Source organism: Chelmon rostratus, chromosome 3, assembly GCF_017976325.1.
Source record: "Chelmon rostratus isolate fCheRos1 chromosome 3, fCheRos1.pri, whole genome shotgun sequence".
Taxonomy (NCBI): domain Eukaryota; kingdom Metazoa; phylum Chordata; class Actinopteri; order Chaetodontiformes; family Chaetodontidae; genus Chelmon; species Chelmon rostratus.
This window is the reverse complement of record NC_055660.1, coordinates 4,001,545-4,018,177: the sequence shown is the minus strand read 5'-3', so window position 1 is coordinate 4,018,177 and position 16,633 is coordinate 4,001,545. Positions and strand designations below refer to the sequence as shown.

General features: G+C 41.9%; 1 protein-coding gene across 4 annotated transcripts in view; it reads right to left on the bottom strand.

Moving 5' to 3' along the window:
- arhgap10 (Rho GTPase activating protein 10) overlaps positions 1 to 16,633 on the bottom strand; it is a 48,726-nt gene that overhangs the window by 30,574 nt on the left and 1,519 nt on the right. For all 4 annotated transcript variants that reach the window (XR_006006730.1, XM_041933554.1, XM_041933556.1 and 1 more), the window contains exons 2-7: positions 5,165 to 5,260; positions 4,857 to 4,918; positions 3,305 to 3,376; positions 2,531 to 2,632; positions 873 to 983; positions 21 to 125 (exon numbers count right to left, since the gene is read on the bottom strand). Coding sequence is in view for 3 of the 4 variants with exons in the window: in XM_041933554.1 (XP_041789488.1) it covers positions 21 to 125; positions 873 to 983; positions 2,531 to 2,632; positions 3,305 to 3,376; positions 4,857 to 4,918; positions 5,165 to 5,260 (548 nt within the window). In the remaining variant the exon portion in view is untranslated. The remainder of the gene's footprint in view (positions 1 to 20; positions 126 to 872; positions 984 to 2,530; positions 2,633 to 3,304; positions 3,377 to 4,856; positions 4,919 to 5,164; positions 5,261 to 16,633) is intronic.

Here is a 16,633-nt window from a genome sequence, read left to right as displayed (position 1 = left end):
AAAACATTCATATTTCTTACATTCTGAATATTGATCTGCAGTGCTCTTTTATAATGGTCGAAGTCCTTGGCGAGCTCGAAGCCCTGGTGATAAAAGGTGAAGACTGTCTGAAAGAAGGCCAGCATCTGAAATGATCACAACAAAGGAAGAAACAGATAAGAGATGCTAATTTCAAGAGTCAGCAAGCGACAAAACATTATTGTGTCACAACATGTCTGAATGTGATGGTATTGTTTAGCCATTTTCAAAGAAACATAACCCCGTGTGACACATCCTATATTGCCCTTCGCTTTTATTGATGTGAAACATGAGTAAGACCGGTGCTGATGTGGTATCAGGGGTTCAAGTCTGTTTAAGTCAAACATATTTAAATGCAAAATAAAATAATAGAGAGTCCAACCAGACGTGGTGGGGATTGTTGGAACAGTGGAAAGACGGTTTTGGTGAACTTTATTTTGCTTCTGTTGAGTTTGGATAATGTGTTTTACTGTAAAATCACTGCTTCTGTAAATGGAGTCTGGTGGCTTTGGCGAGAGCTCTAACGGTTTCTGGTTAAACAAAAGGTCGATCTCTGTAGGGATCCTTTCTTTAATGTTGCCAGATCCTTAAAATAACAATCTGAGCCTGCCAGTGGCAAAAATAAGCACTTAGTGGATGTACAGATGGTGCACAAGCGCCTGGAGGGATTACATTGCATCTATAACCAATTTCACAAATTTTTGTTCCCATTAGTCACTTGCATACACACAAAAAAAGAAAACAGACTTCATAAACACAGATAATATTTGACCAGAATTTCTCCCATTTGTCCAGGACATTAAAATCTTCCCGGCAACGGGAAACCCTGCATGCAAGCAGGGTTAGCCACTCACCGGCTCCACACATTCAAACTTCTTCCTCTCTTGGATCTCCTGCAGCTTGCACACATAGTCCAGTGACTCCTCCTGAAAGTGCTGCCTCATGGTTTCCACCTGGATGTCTGCCTGTGGAGGTGGAGAACACACACCGCGATGATTATAGGGACAGACAAATGCTTGGAAGCGAAGAAGAAACATTATGATCTTTGTGATGCAGTGCAATTTGAGGTTTTTCTTGGTATGGCATTCTTACAAAGGGGATACTGGAGCTGGTTAGTGCTCTATCAAATGCTGATGGCACGCATATCAAGTTCATCTATACGTGGGCTGCATACTCTGCCAACAAACACAATCTCTATTCAGATGAAGAAAAGCTACACATGCACAGCAAACTTTAAACAAAATCTAAGTGTGTGTACCAACAGTGGTAAAATTACAAAATATCCACCCATCCACTGTCTATACCTACTTGTCCTATACAGTGTTGGGGGCAGGCTGGAACCTATCACAGCTCACTGGGTACACTGAACATGGACTTCTTTGATGTACCAGGGTTAACTTGACATGTACAGACAGATATCACACTCCAACTTACACCTGTGGGCAATTTAAAGTTGCCAGTTAATCTACAGTAACGTGCATGTGTCTTTGGACTGTGGGAGGGAACCAGAGCGTCCAGGGGGCGTATTTACTCACACACACACATGCACACGCACACACACACACACACAGAGACAGACAGACAGACAGACAGACAGACAGACAGACACTTTTTCCTTCTTGCTGAGAGGCAACAGCGCCACCACTGTGCCCTCCCAGAATCACAGTGTACACAAAAGATATACAGTATGTACTAGCAAGCAAAATGTAGCTTTAAATACACATTTGCAAAACATCTACAAGTGTAATACGTGATATACTGTGCCTTCTGACAACAGTAGGATTACTGGCTGAAACCTTCACCTGCTTAATGTCAACTATTGCTAAGTAATTTTCTATTCAAGTTAAAATGAGCAACATCAAAGCTCACATTTTGCTCTTCATCACATACACTACTGTTCATTGAGTTCATGAACAACTAACACAGTGTTGATGAAGATCATGACTGCAGCGGTTGTGAACAAATCACAGGGTCTATTTATTCAAGTCTGATAGGAATCAGTGTTGGTACCACAGAACCTTGTGCCACAGAGAACAGAACAGCCTGCAGTCATAATGTCAACAGTTTCAAGTGCCCTCTCTGGTTGGTGTATACAACATATGGGTAAGCCTTACATGGCTACATGGCATCGGGAAGACAAGAGGACATTGTTTGGTGCGAGGTTGCTTAATTCTGCACAATTTGAAATGTTCGTGTTGTGGTACTGTAGCGTGGATTGTTTCCCAAACTATAGCACGGCAACCAGGTTTGACCTTGGTCGTACAGCACAAGTCAGTACACATTTCCTTTCCAAACAAGCCAGGAAAACTGTTACTGCGAGGCACGTCAGTGGAAATTCACACGGTCCAACAGGCTTTGCAGCGAGGCTCTTCCCCGAGGCACCGAAGACAAAAAACCAAAAACAGGGATTCTCAAACTAAACAAAATACCCGTCCCATCCGTTTTGCTGCCATTATGAATTGCTCTTCTGCATGTTACGTGTCTGTCGGAGAGTTCGGGAGAGGATAAATACCTCTTGTAGCTGTGGCTCTTTCTTCTTTGCTGACATATTCAGAAGCTTTTCCAGGGAGCTGTAGTACTTCTCTGTTTCTTTCTCATACTTCTTTCTTTCCGCCTTAGGAAGGTACAGAGGAAGAAGTGGAAGCACACGAGGAGAGCAGAATACTATATTATTGTTGGGGACAAAGGAATCAAAGCCATGTGTGTAGCACAACCCTGACTGCAGAAAGCTGGAATGCTGCGTAAAACATGAACAAAAGAGAAAGTGATCATTTGCTAATCCCTTTTGACTCAATTAGAAACAGCACAAAGACAATATTTAATGTTTGACCTCATAAGCATCATTGATTTTTGTAAATATCTGCTTATTCTGAGTTTGATGCAGCAACACATTTCAAACAAGTTGTGACAGGAGCAACAAAAGACTGGGAAAGTTGTGGAATGCTCCAAAAACACATGTTCATTGGTTGATTGGTAACAGGTGATAGCATCATGATTGGGTATGAATCATCCTGGAAAGGCTCAGTCGTTCACAAGCGAGGATGGAGCGAGGTTCACCACTTTGTGAACACATGATTGGATAAAGGATGTTACTATATGAGCTCAGGAACACTTTCTGAAACCGTCGTCTGTGAGCAGTTTGTCTCTTTTTTACTCATGTTTCACACAGCCTCCCAACCTTTTTGGAATCGTGGTTGTACAATTCATATGCAATTAGCATCCAACTGTACATCTACTGAGAGCTACAAAACACATGGGGAAGAGGAAATAAACCGTCATACATTACCCTCACGGTACCAAGCTGCTCTTTCCTGAATTTCTCCAAGGGTTTCATTAAGGTTTCAGTGATGTTTCTCATCTAGACAGAAGCCATAACAAAGACTCCATATTACTCAGCTCCATGACAAAGCCCATTAATATTTCATATGACAACAACTTTTTTTCCAGTCTAAAGTGTTTTCTGACTCCAGTGAAGACTGGCAGCTGTGTACAGTTTCCCGGCCTCTAGGGGTGCTGCCTTTTGATTGATGCCCTACTGGCCTCAATGTACTACATTACATAACCGCAATTACATAACTATTATTCTAAAAGTATAGTTGTCCTCCGATAATGTATTAATAAAGTTAATCTGTCTTTCCTCATTCCTCCAGTGCTTCTGCTCTGCTGGCTGCAGGACATGTCTGTGCTTGCATGCCCGTCCTACTTTTCCTTAATATGCGCTGTGATGTCATCTCACTCTGCTGAGCAGCGCTGTGCCGAGCGCCGTGTTTATCATTACGGCCTGAGCCTGGTGCTAAAACAGTCATCTCAGCCAGCTACTGATGATGGGCCCACTCCCTAACCTCAAACACTACAGACAGACATTACAAGACAATGGCTGTTTATAGAATGCCGCAAGCACTAAATTGTGCATCCCTGTCCAAAGACGAGGAATGTTTTAGATGCATTTCTTTTGGAAGGTGTTTTCTTTAAACTATCACTGGCCATCGAGCCTACCACTTAAATTTAAAAAAGTCTTCAAATGAGGAGGTTTGACAAGTGTATCTATTACACAACATTTACTGAGGCCACAAATAAACCACAGCATAGCACATCATGTGACACTTGTGGGAAGCAGTTGACAGCCTACTGTCACCATTAAAATGAGGCTTTAAGAAGTTGTAACTCTGTTGCTGTAATTACAATCATATCAGATATGGGATTTTTGTGGTTTATAAATGACCAACTTTAACAACACTGCCTGATGCAGAAGCTAGTTTTACGGTGGGATGTCGTAATTGTCTGTATTGTTACGTGGACATGGTTGCCAGAAGTAGGTTACATGAATCTGTCTTGGTATTTAAAGCTTGGGTGTAATAATGTAGATATGCACTCCTGTCCTCTCTGCAGCCACTCCCAGACAGGTGTCGTGACAGTGACCCTTAGACAGGCACAACAGGATGAACTGTCTGAACACTATCAATACTTATCCACCCTTAGCGAACTGGTTCGCTCTGCCGACAGGATGTGGTGTCTGTACTGCACTGTATGTCTGTATGTTGGAGGAAATTATATTACGAGTGCCTGTCTGGATCTCTGGTGAATGACAGAGTCAGACATTAATAGATGCAAGTACCAAATATGGGCAGTGGTAGGGGCTGGTTGGAAATGCACACAGTGCAGGCATACAAAGTTAAGTAATTCAAGTGGAATACACCAGTCGCACGCGCGCACGCACACACGCACACGCGCGCACACACACACACACACGCACACGCGCACGCGCGCACACACACACACACACACACACATAGGTATTTTCCTTGGCTGTCATGCAGGTTCTGACTGGTTGTTCTCACCATCAGCTCTCTTTGGTCTTCGAGGTTCCTCAGGAATGAGGAGAACTCTTGCAAAGACTCATCTGAAGAAAAAAAAAATTGAACACAGTCATGACTGCAACCACTCTGCCTCACTCTTGCTCATAAGCACACGCAGTCTAAATGCATTTTGATTATTAGCTGCTCCCACCACAGGCGCACACGGAAACCTGCTCTTTATGTGCTGCTAGCAAAAGAACTGAAAACAAACATTTACAGTGCACGTCTGGGTGGCGATCACAAAGCTAGTGGTTAGTTCCCATCATGCGAGGAGGCAAACCCATACTTACCAATACATTTTTCATCATCTGTCTTTGCATCTCCGATGTACTCAAACTGAAACTCTCCCAGGCACTGGGCAAACTTTCGCTGCGCCATGCCAAGCTCTGAAAGAAAAACAAGACGCATTCAAAACGAGGCAGAATGTTTAAAATAATAATACTATATGTTGTCAAAATCTACCAAGTGAACAAGTTTGACTGAAAAACAACATTTAGACAGATTCTGGTATAATACATCATAAAAAGTAGGTCTGATGCATCACACTGAGTTAACCACTTTGCAAACATCCTGTCTGTCTATGTCTGCTACATCCTGTTGCACATCTAACCCTCATGTACCAGGACGTCAGGTACCACAGGTTAGCACAAGTGACTGGAGAGCAAACACACGAATAAAGACAAAAGAAACAGTATGATGCTATCAATGTACAAATTAAATGTGGGATAGTCCCAGATATCAGCTGATAGTACGGGGTTGTTCAGTGTAGGCAAGATATAATCTGTTTAATTTTCAGGTGAATTACAGTAAAGTAATGCAATGTCAGTCTTATTCAAGTCCCTTCTCAAATAAAACTAGCATTACATTAGCATGTTTGGGCTTTTGTAATGTCTATTCTTATTGGCTGATATATGTAGCATGCAATGTACAGTGTGTAAATGTACATCTATAGCACTGATGACATAAAAATGCAATGACATTGCAAACCTAGTATCAGTAAATCTCATATTACAATGTATTGCTCATGCTAATACTTTAAAAACGGCTCAAATCTCTCATTGATCAAAAGGAAACGTTAAGCAACATAATCAGTAGATCTCTCCTGAAAGCCCCTCATGTTGTTTCAAGTTGTCATGAAGCCTAAACCTACAGGACAGCCTGGCAAAAGAAATCTATTGACATCCCTTTAATCTTGCTGCTTTTAACCTCTTTAATAAACGCTGGACTATATGGATGTAAATGCCAGCCCTAACCTCTGGCTAGCTGAACCTCAGGCGATCCATCACATGGGTGACTACTCTCTGGGAAGTGCACTCGCTCATTTAAACCCTCTATGACCCTGCATAAATGCTCCTGGATCCCCCATTAAAACAATTTAAGATTTTGAGAGGTGGATAAATGCTGTTGTTTAAGTCCAGCCCCCCCTCTATAGATCCCAGCACATCAGTTAACACAGCAAACCAAATCTACTTCCAAACAGTGGAGAGATTCCCTGAGTTGGGATCTCTGAGCCACAGCAGTCCCCTCGGGAAGCATGACAGAATGCAGCAAGGGTATTTTAAGACTGGAGCTTGGAGCAGTATACTGAGGAGCACTGTCATTAGATTTGGCAGATAGCTGAGACCCTATGGGGAACAATCTACTGAGCAACACCACTGAATAGAGCTCTGACACTGCTGAGCATCTGTAGCTGGAACAAGGGCACTCGACAACCAGCTGGAATGCAGAGCTGATGATATTCTCAAAATGATTAAAAATAATAATACTGACAAATATTCATCACAATTTTCCAGGGCCAACGCGGTGGCTTCAAAAAAAGAGGATACACTCATAAGTAAATATATATTTGTTCTTTCATTGTTGCAGCTGATAAAATCCTTACAGCATGATAACATGCTAAATGTTTCAGGCTAATTATCAGCATATTAAGATTCAATAGTTACCTAATATGCTTAACATACATATGCTAAGTGCAACTGGCATGTCTACAATGAACATTAGCTACTATCAGACTAGAATTTCAATACGAATTTATTTACTTAATTACTTATAAATACTTACTTATTGGCTGCAATCCCAATTGAAGGGCTGTGTTACTTACAAACTGGATTAAAAGTGGGGATGTTCTTCTGCCCACACGGCCATCAATGACCACCAAAATAGGTTTTGTTATTGCTGACTAAACTATTACCAAGACCTTTGCAAAAAATATCAAGAACAACAATCCACACATCCATTCATGTATTTGAGCTATCTGCTGTGCCTTCTTAGTTTCTATTCCTGGCTATCATGCATCTTAACGCGCTCCAGGTTCTCTGAGCAGTGTGTGTACACATGCTATGGATTAAATCTGCAGCAGGGCCCAAAGCCCAAACATGTGAGAGGTGTTGGACAATGTCTGCCAGAGGCTGGCACAAAGGGCATCACTTCTGCCTCAGCTGTTTATTTCAAACAATCTGAAATCCACTGCTGGTTGCCCTTGAGCTCCATCTCAAATCTGTACAATTCCAAAGCACACAATGAAATATGGACAAACCAAACACCTGTGGTCGATTCCTTGGGCTAATTTGTCTAAGTCATCGCACTACAGGAAGCAAAGAGACAAACCAGACAATGGGACAGCTTGTGTATCAGAGTATTTACAATTGTTTGTTCTTTAAGCAGGTCTTTATATAGCACTTGGAGGAAATGTTCCCTCTTTCCTTGTGGATGAGGTAATACTTGTCTTTGAGAAAGTTTAAAAGAAATGCAAAAGAAAGGTGTATAAGCACGCAAAAAGCAAGCTGCCTCACTGCTAAATTTACAAATCAGAAATCCTGTTTAATCCACCGCACAGCAAATACAGAAAATACGTTCTAACGGCAGTAAGCAAAACAAACGGATTCATGGCTTGTTTATGGCTCAGAAGAGCTCATTTCTTGGCTCATGAACTCCTGCAAGACACTGAGCAGACCTAACACTTGGATCATTAATCAAGGCTGGAGAGGGTCTACGTTTGCCCCGTCCCCAGATACCAAAGAGACAGGGTAAACAAAAAATAGGCCACTGCCCAAGCAACATGACGAGACTCTGACAAACAATAGCAGCAGAGTGTCAAATCCTCTGGCTCAGGCTCCTCCTTAACGGCAGTATTCCTGTGAGGTCAGACGGGATGGGAGGGAGGAGTATTATGGGATGCCTTAGTATTGCCATCTTATAATCAGACGCGAGTTACTGCAAGAATTTATTAGACAATAGTTTAGAGTAGAAAACTTAAACTTGGGTCAGACACTGCTTATACTACTTCTGCACGATTAATTCTCTAAAAGCTTTTCACTTTCAGGCCAAACTGTTCCTGCCACAGAGGTGACATCTCACTGGTGTCAACACAACCTGATGAACCGCTATGAGGGAGCATTTAAGTACGGGCTACGGGCTTTATTTTCAAAATAAAGGTGTGGCAGATATAAGCCTGTCAGGTCATTATTTTGGGAGCAAACACTGAACATAGCAATTTTCTTTAAAGCAACTGTAAAATCAAGAAGGAATCTAAACCACAGAGACATTGAAAATCCAGACCAGGGTGTGCAAGTTCGTAAAAGGTGACTCTGGTCACTCTGGTTTGGGCTATGGTCCTTAACTTGCAGAACATGGAATCACTGCAGACAACAAAAACAATCCTATATTGGCATGGTCTATAAAAAACACTTTGATTGTATTATTCCAGTAAGCAGGATGGAGACATAAGAAGCACAGGTTTAATTGGATTTAGCATCTTATTCCTCTGCTAGAATTAAACTGGTAGGCCTTATCTATGCACGCATGACTGGATGCAGGCCTTTAGTGCTGACTGCACCGCTGCAATCATACTTCACCAACGCTCAAGCTTTGATCGTCCATTTGTCAAATACGTAATAAGGCTATTGTCAGGGAAAGGTCTTGAGTGGTGAGATATACACTCAGCACCAATGAAGGGCCGTCTCACCATGAACTGGCCTTTTCTCTTCATGTCTTTCTCCTGTTTACTTTTGTTGACAAGTATGAAAGCATGAAAACTGCTTAGCTTTGTCAGCATAGAAAATTCCTCATAAAAGGCCTCTAAAAGCAAATTCAAATAAATATATCACATCAAATCTTGTATGAACCTAATTTAGTAGCTCACCACATGCAAATAAAAAACCTCTTCATCCCTGCTAACACAGCTTCTTTTGACACTTCTGATAATGGCATTCTGGATTGAGCGACATAATACTGCTACCTGTTTCTTTAAAGCTGCACTGATGAATATTTTTTTTTAACAATGGGTCAAACATAATGTGAGAGGGGTCTAGAGCTCCCCTCAGCTCTACAGAGCATATTAGCATCTTTCAATACATTATTTTGAATTTGAATTCAATGACAATATTTAGAGAGCAAGGTGGCCAATGGCTGATATAATGCTGATACCATGTTGTTGTTAAAGTAAAGTACAAAAGTAATAAAAAAATGAACCGGAATTGCCGAACTTAAACAAAAATTTATTTAAAGACTACTGTTACTGTCTGCATTGTCTTCCTTTGCTTAAGCATATCAGCACTCTGTCTGCAGTGCACATATTTTAAATATAATAAAATGCATGAATTAAATAAATGCCCACAGGTAAAAAAACAAACAAACAATGAAAAATAGCACTTTAGTGGATTTAACAACAGCATGTATGAGCAGAAAGCAGCATCTAACGGTTTCTGAGGAAAACCGAAATGTTATATTACTCACTTGAACAGAGAGAAATATTTGAAAATCAAAAATAAGCATCGTCTCATATCTGACATGTCTGCAGACAGCGGCCTGTTGGGAAATATATCGCCCAACCCTAAGGTACAGTATGCTACATGCCCGGCACCAGATGGCAGACAGACAACACAGGTGGACATACATTTAAAAGATAAAAAGCCACAGGTTTTATCAGGAGCAGCCGGAGACCAAAACAGAGATAAAAGGAGGGTGAATATCACACTTGCATTTGTTGGGTGGCCACAAACACGACCACAAATCAACACTAATGTCGCTCAGTGTTGCTCAAGTGTAACTAGGCAACTGTTTGCCACCATAACAACCTCATGTGACAACAATGTCAAATATGTGCTTACATGTCGTTCCATTTCCCCTAAGAGGCAAGAAAAAAAATCAGTTACTACTGCTGTCACTGAAATCTCTGAAACTAATCGTCGGCAATGTTTCTTCCTCTGCCAGATACTTTTCCATTCTGGCTTTACCCAAAGATCCTGGGCCTCTCGCTGTCTTCACTACCCCGTCTTAGTGACATCACTTTGAAAATATAGCTTTTACTGTAATTGCTGCAACTCAATAGTCTTTGATTGTCCTTCTAATGATCCTCATATCCAGGCTTGAAAGTAAGAGGGACCAGTTTTCTGCAGTCTGCATCCCTCTATGCTTTGAAGCAGTCTGCCAGAGGAACGAGGGGAAGACGAGTCTGTCGTCTTTTAAATCCCTGCTTTAAACCTTTTATAGAAAAGCAATTTTAGAGGTCGTATATTGTTTCATTTTATGCTCACGTCTCTACCACTCGTGTCTCTTCTAGTGCTTTTGGCTCGGCTTTTGTTTGGTTTTGCTAGCAACACTTTTTTTTTTTTACTTTTGCATATTTTCCACCTGCGTGCCAGACAAGCATGGAGCTTCAGCTACAGCATGTGTTTATGTTAGAAATAAAAAGTACCTCTTTCTAATCCGTTGTTGTTATTAGCAGTAGTAGTCGTATGTGAAGTTCTGTAACGGGTTAATTCTCAGCCTGATGAGCCTGATGGGTAATTAGTGACCTGTATGGAGTCACTGCTGGTCAACTGCAGTGCTCAAATTGACCCAAAATAAACATGAATGTAGAGTGGAAAGTTCAGCTCCTCCCGCAGATAGTAAAAACATGTTTGGACAACATTCGACTGAACCTTGACACACCTTAACAAAGCCTCAACACACTGCATTGTGTCTGACATAAGGTCAGGGCAGTCTCGTATAATAGTATTGTAAAAGATTACGAAGAGCTGGTGGTATTGTGATAGTAAAAATCCAAAACCATTCAAGCATTCTTCAAGGTGTGACAAGTATCCTACAATTTTTACAATAAATGCAGGAGTTTAACAGGGTTGTTGGATGTGTCCAGTGACTCATTGCTTTCATAATTGACATACTTTGTTTCAAGTTTGCCTTTTTTATTATTCACATATATATACACACCTTAAGGGACTTTGGGTCTTGTACATTTTACTGTAGCACTTGACTAGTAAGGGTATCCTTTATCTAAGCAAAGACAGCAGCAAGGCTCAGGTCACTGCGGGCAATTAGTGTGCACTCCAAGAACAGTGATGTCAATGGATAGATTCGCAGGCTCTTTATTGGAGCCACATGTGAGCACGGTGCACAAATCACACCCATCTACAATCTGATTACATGGAGTGCATGCATGTTTAACTCACTGCGGGGTGGACAGTTAATATGAGAATATATGAAGCCAGGCTGCGCGGACTTCATTACATAAAACGTGAAGAATGAACGTTATCCGGTTACATGAAGTTCCGGCTTTGAATTGACGTCAGGCAACATTGAGAGAAGGAAGAAACGGCAGCGGCGTTTGTGTCCCTGTGCTACATCAGTTGAAGTTAAAACAGCATAGATCAACTGGATACAATCAGTGGAGCAATAAACAAAAGTGTCAGATGAGAGGTCTGCGTAACAGATTGAAATGATAGCTGCTGTCCTCGAGGAAAGAGCCATCACAAGATAGAAATACCTCACACACACTAGGGCACACGAGAGTCCAAGGCAAAGGCTTCTCCTGCTTTTTGCCTTTTAAAGAAAGGCATTTCAGAGCAAACCTGGGAACTGTCAAACTTGGCCAGTTTCTCTGCAGAGAGCCAGTCAGACGAGTCATACAGACCCCACCTCGTGTCTATCTGATATTGCAGGCCAGATTGTTCTGAAACAGGAAAAAATATGAAAACATGCCCAGCTCTGTGACATTAACGTTGGTGCCCCTGTTCAGAAGAGGTGGGGAGAAAAACAAAAGAGGACACAATGGGGAGGGCGCTGGACCACAGGGGCTGTGGTTATCACACAGACCAAAACAGAGGCTGTCACAAAATAACCTTAATTCAGTTCATTTTAAAAGCTAGCAGATCAAGGTCAATAATGAACTGCTCTAATATCGTGGAACAGTTGAAACAGGTGTTTTTCAACAAATAATGCCTTGAATGTGCATTTTCATGACTACGACTGATAGGAATTCATATTTTAATAACTGTTTAATCCAATTTTTTTATAAATCTTTTTGACATGAAGCAGAGAAGAGCAGCAAACGTCACCTATAGAGCTGATAAAAGCAAATGTTTGGTATTTTACTTAATATGACTAATAGGAGAATTTGTTGTGCAGTGTGGTGGCTTTAACAATGTTGTTGAACAAATACTATTACTGTATTACTGTGTACTTGCACTTACGTAGCACATTAAAGACTATGCAAAGAAAGGCACTGGGGCTCTCATTAAAATCTGCATGTTAACACATTTTGACCAAGCGTCTTGCTTCAAAATAAAGGTAGGTACGCCCCAAAATGGAGTTAACTCCTTTGTTGCTGCAGGAATGTACATAACTGTGCCCTTAAAAATCACATAAATGCTTTCATTTGCATTGTGGCTTTTGAGACAACTGCAGGAAACAAGTTTTCCAACGAGGACTGGCTTGCCACTCTTACTTGCCACTTTTACTGTCAATCCTCCTGAGGTACGTTTGCTTTTCTATGCTTACAACCTCAGGCTGCTGAGACAAACGGCTTTAGAAGTTATACACAAAATTGCATGCCTGTCTGTCTCTTCCAACATTGTCTCCTTAATTAGAGTCATGCTTTCAGAGTTTCAGTATGAAATAGTTATTTTTATATTGCAAAATTGAATGTAGCTAAGATAATTAACGTGAATTACCTCAGCTTGTTTTCCACTACAGCATGTCTTAAAGCAGGAAACTTAACATTGCACGTTCTGGCCGCTGCTGCAAAAGTTTTCCAAAAAAACAAGCCAGAAATGGTATGTATATGTCAAAGTTCAGCTGCTGAAGATGTCCACAGTGGATTCATTGGCGCCTGATGGAGTGTTGTTTGTTATGATTTCGACAGTCTCATCAGATGTGCCACTTAGGTCAGAGCTTGCCTGGTGAAGGTCCTCAAAGAGCAGCCGGCGTTCACATGCTGCGCCTTTCCACAGTCCTTCCTGTTCCACTCTCCCATCTTTTCCAGCCTGAATCCCCGCTCCACACTCGACTCCCACCTTTGCCCTCAGCAGAGCCTGCCCACCCATCCCCTCCCACAACCTCTCTTCCACCCGAGCTCCCTGCCCACAAAGCACGCATTACTTCATTCATGACTTCCTGATCCTCAAAACAAATCAGCAGGGCGAGGCTGCGCTGAACAGCATCCTGTCAATAATGAGCGAGTGGCTGATCAATGATGTATCAGGATCGGTGAATTCTGTCATGTCCAGAAAGTCAGAGTACATCACACAGTCAAAGGTGCTTCAAATAGTTTTCCATATTTGCAGCTTGCACCAAAAAAGGAGCATAGCTGTGCCATCAAGCAGTGCACTATCACTTTTATAGTCGGCCGTGTTCTCTCGAGAGATGAAAAAGCGTTCCTCCCACATGACTTCACGTCTTGTGCTAATGCGATTTTAATGAAAGATTGTGATGCGGGTCTTTGGCAGAATCAGTAATGTGATTACAGAGAGCAGCAGTGAGCCAAGGCACACCATGGCAGGCTACTCTTAAACCTGTCTGCCAATGGGGAAAAAAGACCTTCACATGCTGGGTCTTCAAACAGGAACTGAAAGTGAGGAAAAATATCGTTTTGTTTTAATAGCCAGTTGGTCACTTCATTAGAGGAAGTCCAGCTGTGTGAAATGAGTATGATTGACCCCTCTGCAACTCGGCCCAATGACAGAACATGCAAGAAACACTATGAAACAAATACAGCTGGGTGATCAGGACTGTCGAGATAACAAGCTCCTCATATTTTCTGCTACAAGCTACATCAGTGTGTTAGCTAAGGAGTGAGGGGTGGCTGAGAGGGTACAGACAGGACACAGTTCCTGTGGAGGAAACTCCCTGAAACAGAAGCACATGTGCATGTTGCTCCTCTAGTGGGCACTTCCATGTCATGGCTCTCTGGCCCAGCGCCCCGCTCTAAAGTTTCCTCTCAGAACCAAGGTCTTTCCGTAGTGGGACATCCTCCCAGCCGTGCGGGTGGACGGAGTCACTGAAAGGCTGAGGAGGGCCTGGGATTTGGACATCAACAACTGTCTTTTGGATTGTCTAAACAACAGATCATTGTGAGGCCACAGCATTTGGTGTAAGACTCAATCTGTCAATCTGCTTACTGCATGAAGCTAGATCAACTACAACTATTACTACACTGCTGAACGTTAGATCTCACACTGAAACTGGCGGTGACGATCATATAAACAGATTATAGAGGATAGCCCCACCAAATCTGCTCCACTGATCAAAAACCTTTGTCTGAGCTCTCAAGTTCATCCAGGGAGGCTACTCGACCTACTTCAAAGCTGCAGACCACAAACAGATACGGGAGAAACCGCAGGGATGTGTCGTGTGATCTCTATGACGAGAAGAATCAGACACTGTTACGTCATTCCACATTACAGGAAATTATCAGGTTGAAAGTCCTGCACTGGAAATTAGCGCTTGTTAAATTGTGATCAAAACAACATAATGGAAATTGTGCTCACAAGGTGAAAGGTGCCAGATTTCATTTGTTCTGGTCACTGCCAGCACAACATGTGGGACCACATACCTGTTAAGTAACTAAGGCCGCAACTAGCAACCGCTCTGATTATCGATTATTCTGACGAATGCTTTTGTCACACGTTCCAAGATGAATGTGTGTTTTTGTTTGATCAACAAAAACACCCAAATATGAAGCTATCATCATATAAGTAAGAAAAAGCAGGAAATGTGCACATTTTAGAGGCTGGAACTGCCATTTATTTCCTTAAAAATTTACTTGCTCGCTAAAATTGATGCCAATTAATTTTCTAGCGATCGACTAATTTCAGTTTCAATTTCAGTTCTAGTTTCAGCTCTACCTGTAGCGCAAGTGACATCATTCAAAGACAGCTAACAGTTACTCAGCCCAATTTGGAATAATTAGCCTCGCCTAAATTTAATATCACAGTCGGAAACACCCTTTGTAAATAGCAGCGCATTGTTTTCCTCTCTGGATAACACAGAAAACAGCCAGGCCATTGACATTATCACTTTAATACTTTGCTGTGGCTGTTGGACAATGTTGAAGCGGCTATGACTGCTTTTAGCAAGGTGAGTAAACACCTCATGATTACAGTGATAAAAGAATGACAAAAACAGTCATTTGACATTGGGAGAGGGAACACGCCACATGTTCAAAATACGGTCAGAGCAGAGGCTGAGAGCATTTCATTAATGTCAGCACATAAAATCACGTCCATCGTTTCCTTCCTCAAACTTCAACCGACCTTGAAGTCGTCACAGAGCAGGGCTCCCTGTTCCCGGTCATATTCTCATAAGCAAGAGGCTTCCACAGACCTAATGAGGGTGAACATACTTGATATTTGATATGTGTGACTATGCTGGACACACTTAAGAGTGAACATTAAAAAAAAAGCGACTAATGGTTTAGCTACAGTCGTATAAGGCATGAAATACAAGACATGTCGTGTCCTCTTGCAACGGGATACCGTGCAACAGCATCGGTTTCAACTCATCTGTGTGAAACACTGAATATCAGAGTTCACCACTGCGCTCCGTGGAAGCTAACTCCACGTGGCTACGAAGACTGAGGCTGAAGAATGTGACATGTAGACGCCCAACTGTAAGTCACAGCAGGTACATGAAGCATAGAAACCATGAAGACAAGGTCAAGATGCTCAATTACTGTTTACTTGAACGATACAAACGGAAATATGTGTTATTTAAGCAATGCTGAACACAAGGTACGATCACTTAGCTTAAAAACAACTGCCCTCCTGAGATCTTCACACAAATGAATAGACCTAAAGCGCATGCAATGTGTGATGCAGTGGCTGTTTGGGGGAAATATTCACCAGGATGATGACAGAGGTCAGAGAAGAATGGCCAAACTAACTCAAGCTGACAGGTACAATAGACCACAAGCATGCAAATAACAGCTTAGCACAGCAGTAATGTGCAGTGCAGGGAGGACAGCGTGAAGCATTAGGTCACGCTAAGCAAGCAAGCAAGCAAAACTGAATCTACAGAAGGAAAAATTACTTTTCTTGTGAGATGCATGAACAGTTTGAATCTATCTCGACCATACCTGGTGTCAACAGTACAGGTTTGCTGGTGATGGTGCAACACTGTGCAGAAGCTGCCTTGACAGATATGAAGCACCTAAATACCACTTCGTCTGAATACCTCTGCATACTTTAGGACTTTCTGACCCTGTGTCAAGTGTATACTTTCCACCAAATCATGAAGCACCTGCTATTTCAAGAGGTTTATAAAGACTGACAGTGATTTCAATTAATTCCAGAAAGCAGCAATGTCCTCAGAGCAGAGAAATACTGGTGCAATCACCACCACAGTGTCATTATTTCATCAAACTGAACTCGTAAAGTTAGTAAAACAAATTTTAAGATACGCATCTTTTCACTACAATTTGCTCAAAATCAATCATTTGAATAACCCTCGCAATGACACAACATCATCACGCCCTCGCAGCGGCA